The 6,000-nt window shown below is 44.5% G+C and overlaps 1 protein-coding gene across 2 annotated transcripts in view; it reads right to left on the bottom strand.

The window, feature by feature from the left end:
• Positions 1-567: 567 nt before the first annotated feature.
• POP1 (POP1 homolog, ribonuclease P/MRP subunit) overlaps positions 568-6,000 on the bottom strand; it is a 34,795-nt gene continuing 29,362 nt past the window's right edge. For both annotated transcript variants that reach the window (XM_067537062.1, XM_067537072.1), the window contains exons 15-16: positions 2,894-3,235; positions 568-1,926 (exon numbers count right to left, since the gene is read on the bottom strand). In XM_067537062.1, coding sequence (XP_067393163.1) covers positions 1,275-1,926; positions 2,894-3,235 — 994 coding nt within the window. In that variant the 3' untranslated portion in view covers positions 568-1,274. The remainder of the gene's footprint in view (positions 1,927-2,893; positions 3,236-6,000) is intronic.

Genomic DNA, 6,000 nt, shown 5'->3' with positions numbered 1-6,000 from the left:
AGTGTAACTTTTTTGAGAGGGGGTGACCAGAACTGCATACAGTACTCAAGATGTGGGCATACCATGGATTTATGTAGTGCATATTTTCTGTCTTATTATGGATCACTTGAGGATTACCTGTTTTGTTCATTCTCTCTGAAGCACCTGGCATTGGCCACTGTCAGAAGACAGGAAACTGGATTAGATGGACCATTGGTCTGACCCAGTATGGCCATTCTTATGTTTCTTATTATCTATTCCTGTCCTAATGATTCCTAATGTTCTGTTAGCTTTTTTGAGTGGCACTGCACCGTGAGCGGATGTTTTCAGAGAACTATCCACAATGGTGCCAACATCCCTTTCTTGAGTAGTAACAGCTAATTTAGACCCCATCATTTTGTATGTACAGTAGGGGTTATGTTTTCCAATGTGCATTACTTTGCACTAAGTTTAGGCTCCTAAGCATCTCATTTAAAGCACTTCACCACACCTTTAAATGACGCAGTAGTTCAGATTCCAAGTTGTAAAGTGTTCTCCTTATACAGTAGGCCAAAAGCACTTTTTTAATGATGAAAAAGGTTAACTCTGAAAAGGAAATTACTTTTTAATAAATTCACACACTGATTCAGAAAGAAAAACATGAGCTTTGGTTGATACAGGTTTGAACACATGCTACAATATTTCACAGCCTTTAACAGAGAAAGGTATTATTTATGTTCCATTTAAGCACTGAATTGTTTCAATGAAAACAAGTTATCTACACTGTTTAGAGGTGGTCACAGATCTTTTCTCTGCAGCAGCCAGAACTGTTCAGCTGGAAGATTGAATGGCCCTTGGAAAGCTGTTTGCTATATACACAGGCCCAGACGGCATACATTTACCAGAAGCATGAACTGTAATCAGAATCCAGAAGCCATATGACCAAAAGCCTTTTGAAGTGGAAGCACTGTAAGGGTGAAATATCTTTGATATTGTTGGCTTCAATTGCATTGGAACAGCAACAAAAAAAATAGCACGCCCTTTAGAAAAACAGTATCAGCATAATCGAAGTGTTTCTGGATGCAACCGCCAACAAATGTTTTAAAACAGAAACTGATATAGCCATTCAAAAGAAAGAAAGAACATTATAAATGATAAACAAACAGGTTAATTTGATGGCAGATAAATTGCCCATTACAGACATGGGATACACAAGCATTTCTTGAGATTTGAGACAAGAATTAGAAAGCCCAGACTTTAGACAAGGCATAATTTCTTTGGTAATATCTGTACACTTTTTCATTGCAATATGATGCTTATACCTCAATATTAAGTCTAGCAAATCTGTATTGCAAAGATGCTGGAGTTCTTAACAAAACAAGCCCTGTTTTATCTGCTGGTTGACTGGATAACATATGCAATAATCCTGTCAAATTAACAAATCCCAGTGCTTCTCCACAGCCAGCAGCTAATGAAAAATCCCCTTGAGTGACAAATCCTAATAGAATTCTAGAGCAGTGTGAAGTAACATCTGGTAGAGGGTCAGGCCATAAGCCAAGAATTAGTTCTTTATGCTCCTCAACTGCCTTTTCCTCCAGGGTATCAGAAGCACCACTTTCTAGAGCCTTCCTGTTCTTTTTCTTTTTTCTCTCTTTTAGCTTCAGTATCTTGTGTTTGAATATGTCGCTGTGTTTGGGTTCTTGAGGACCACAGAAGAGCTGGTCTTTGCTTAGCTGTAGAAAATCCTCCTGTGTTGGAATGCATATCATGGCATGTAATTCAGGGCTACCCTTTCTTAGCAGAGACAAGCTGACCCATACCAATGCCCTTGGGTAGCACTTAAAGATCGGTAAGAGGGCATCTTCAGTCATTTCCTTCTGTCCTAGTTTTGAAGCACGGCGTACCCTCTGACCTCTTTCAGAAGTAGGGAGGCACCAGGCTGATAATTGCTTTAATAGTTTTCTGCTCCTGTTTGAAGTTTAAAAGATGCATCAGGTATGCTCAGCAAAGTACAATACAAAAAGACCTCAGGAGTGCCATTGTAAATTAATGTTTTTTTAAAAAAACACTACCTTGGACAGCCTTTGTAAAGCTTTCAAAATTAAAACAAAGAGAAATACAAACAAAGCACAAGTATAGACCTGTTCACTGAAAAAGGGCACACTCACTTAAAAATCAGTTACATTATCAATGCTTTTGACTTCAAATTTCTTTGAAGCCAGATTTGCCTTTCTTCAGTTTTATAATTATTTTCATACACTAATTGCTATGCAAAATGAGACTCACACCCAGGCATTTCTCTTCATGTGTGCTAGCATGGTGTTACCTCATTTAAATACTGTTCTAGAAGTCATGTAAGACCTCCATGTACTCTATAGAAATATGGGTAGTGAGGGCAACTATCCATACCCACGCATTATTGATAGGAATACAAGTAAATGTACCAGAGTGATAATATTTAAGTTGTTAATAGGAGCTTTTCTAGGTGCTTGTTTTCTGTTTTTAATTTTCATTTACAAATTTCTTTAATAAAATATGCCACTTTCTCCCTACCAATGGATCTCTGAGCCCTCCAAATATTCTTCCCACTGGAGGCAAGCAACACATGCCTACTCCGAAGCAACTAACAACCCAAACTGCTTACTAAAAGGGGCTCCCTATAGTAGGCAGTCCCCTCCACCCCCATCCCCAAATGAGGACGGGTGGGATTAAAACTTGCTTCCAATCACTGCAGGTTCTCTCCCTCCCCTCTCCAAGAGGGCTTTTTATCCCACACTTCACCTGGGTAGCAGAGAATCATCAGGTGAGAATTTATTTCCTCTCCAGGAGCAGGGGGACTCAATCAGATGGTGGATCTTTATGGCCTGCCAGTAAATCATTGCTCTTTATAACAAGCATGCAGGATAGTACTTGCTGGTAAGTTACTCCTACATACCTGAGAACCAAGAAGCCACTATTTGTTGCAACTCCATCTTCTTTGCATAAATTTTGAATCTGTGTCATTTCTTCCATCATGTCACCCTGAGAGCATGTTGTTTCCATTCTCTCTTCCAGCTTGCCAGTCTCGGGGGAATCCCCCATGATCAGTCCAGGTTTGGGATCACAAGGGACCTGTCTTTCAGTTGCACAGCTCTTACTGTCTGGGGATGAAGTAGGCATAGATTCTTCCTGAGCTTTGTTTCTTACTTCCCAGTCCCGGGTTAGTTGCCCCCATGGACAGAGGAAAGGTGCAAGGGTGCCAAGTTTGACATAGTTTGCCCTTTTTGCAGGTGGGCGTCTAAAAGAAAGAAATAGAAAAATGTCCCATAATTTGGAAGCAATGAAACAATGCTCATTACAATGCACCTCAAGAATAAAGAAAAAGATGGTTACTGACTTGTAACTGGTGTTCTTGGAGATGAGTTGCTCATGCCCATTCCAAGTAGGTGTGCACGCTGTATGCACAGTTCGCCGGAAAGTTTTCCCTCAGAAGTACCCGCAGAGTTGGCTCTGGTGTCCCCCTGGAGTTGTGCCGCTATGGCGCTCTAAATAGGGGCCTGACGACCCTTTGCCTCCTCAGTTTCTTCTTGCTGGTTGGTTCCGACAGAGGGGTAGGTGGGTGGGTTTTGGAATGGACACGAGCAACACATCTCGAAGAACACCAGTTACAGGTCTGTAATTCTCTTTTCTTCTTTGAGTGCTTGCTCATGTCAATTTCAAGTAGGTGATTCCCAAGCCAGACCAAGAAGGTGGGGTCGGAGCTCAGATAACTACAGACTGGAGCACTGCTCTGCTGAACGCAGAGTCGTCTCTGGCTTGTCGAGTGATTGCATAATGAGCAGCAAAAGTATGGATGGTGGACCATGTGGCTGCTCTGCAAATGTCCTGAATTGGAACTTGGGCCAGATAGGCCACTGAAGAGGCCTGAGCTCTAGCCGAATAGGCCATAATCTTAGGAGCCAGCACTTTCGCTAAGTCATAGTAGGTCCTGATGCACAAGGCAATCCATGAAGAGATGCTCTAGGAAGGAACCGGAAGACCCTTCATCCTCTCTGCCAGCACCATGAAGAGCTGGGTGGTCTTTCTCAACCGTTTGGTTCTCTCTATACAGAAGACCAATGCTCTTCTGACAACCAGGGAATGTAATCTACGTTCCCAACTGTTAATATGCGGCTTCGGATAGAAGACTGGAAGGAAAATATCCTGGTTTACATGAAACCGGGACACCACCTTTGGTAGAAACACCGGGTGGGGTCGGAGTTGAACCTTATCCTTAAAGAACACGGTGTACGGTGGCTCTGATGTGAGTGTCCTGAGTTTGGAGACTCCTCTGGCTGAAGTGATGGTTACGAGAAATGACACTTTCCAGGATAAATATAACGGAGCATGTTGCGAGCGGCTCGCATGGAGGTCCTGGCTAATGAGTAGGAGGATACAGTCCAGTCTAGGCCCTTCAGGAATCGTGACACCAGTGCATTAGTAAAAACTGAGCGACCTGCCTCCCCTGGATGGAAGGCTAAGATCGCCGCCAGGTATACCTTAATTGAAGACTGTGCTAGGCCCAGCTGTTTTAGGTGCAACAAGTAATCCAGGATTGCGGGGATTGGACCTGATTGAGCTTGCATGCCCCTTTGGTTGATCCATGCCGAGAACCTTTTCCACTGAGCCAGACATATAGCCCTTGTGCAGGGCTTCCTACTGCCAAACAGCACGTCCCTTACTGGCTCTGACTATTCGAGTTCCAGGGAATTTAATCATGGAGCTTCCAGACCATGAGATGAAGGGATCGGAGATTGGGGTGGAGAAGCGACCCGTGATCCTGCGTGATAGGATTCGGTAACAGTGGAAGGGTGACCAGACTGTCTACAGAAAGGTTGAGCAGCAAGGTGTACCAATGCTGCCGAGGCCAGTCTGAGGCTATCAGTATCATTGATGCCCTGTCCTGCTTGATCTTTCACAGGACCCTCAGAATGAGTGAGGTAGGTGGAAAAGCACAGAACAGCTGGCCGATCCACAGGGTGGGGAAGGCATCTGTTATTGATCCCTGACTGTGCTTCTGAAAGGAGGAAAATTGGAGACACTTCCTATTGGACCTTTTGGCAAACAAGTCTATCTGTGGAATTCTCTACCTCTGGAAGATGGTGTTCAACACACCCAGACAAATGGAGCATTCATATGCGAGACAGGACCTGCTGAGGTTGTCTGCTAATGTGTTCTGAACTCCCGACAGGTATGAGGTTCCAGGTGTATTGACTGTGCAATGCAGAAGTCCCAGAGTCTGAGGGCTTCCTGACACAGTAGAGAGGAGAGAGCTCGCTGTCGTGTTGTCTGTAAGGGCTGATACCATGTTGTCCTCCAGATGATCTCAGAAGGCCTGACATGCTAGATGTACTGCCCTCAACTCTCTGAGGTGAAGAAGGATCTCTGACTGGGACCAAAGGCCTTGTGTTTTTAGCTCTCCCATGTGGGCTCCCCAGCCCCTCACTGAAACGTCCGTCACGAGGCAAACTGATAGCTGCAATGCTGAAAAGGGGATTCCCAGGCATACAGTGCTCAGGTCGCATCACCAGGTCAGGGATTCGAACACTGATGGAGGGGGGAGATCACATTGTTTATGATGTGGCAAGCCAGCCAGTACGCCATGGCTAACCAGCTCTGTAGAGGTCTGAGGTGCAGCTTTGCATGCTGTACCACATACGTACATGCCACCATATGACCTAACAGCCTCAGGCAGTTTCAGGCTGTCGTGTAAGGATACCGCCTCAGAATTTCTATGAGGGCCTGTAGCGCACAGAAGCAAGATTGTGGAAGGAAGGCTCTGGCGAAATCCACATCCAGCACTGCTCCTATAAACTTTATTCTCTTGGTCGGAATCAAAGACGACTTTTCGACATTGAGAATAGGACCCAATATGTCGAACATGGTCCTGATGAACTGTACCTCCAACTCTACCTGAGCCCTGGTTCGTCCTTTTATTAACCAGTCATTGAGGTAGGGAAATACCTGTAGACCTCTCTTCCTCAGGAATGCCACTACCACCGCCATACACTTGAGGAAAACGCG

The sequence above is a fragment of the Emydura macquarii genome, unplaced genomic scaffold (assembly GCF_026122565.2).
Source record: "Emydura macquarii macquarii isolate MOO-44397 ecotype Brisbane River unplaced genomic scaffold, CSIRO-AGI_Emac_v2 contig_383, whole genome shotgun sequence".
Classification (NCBI taxonomy): Eukaryota; Metazoa; Chordata; order Testudines; family Chelidae; genus Emydura; species Emydura macquarii.
This window is presented reverse-complemented; position numbering and strand designations above follow the sequence as displayed.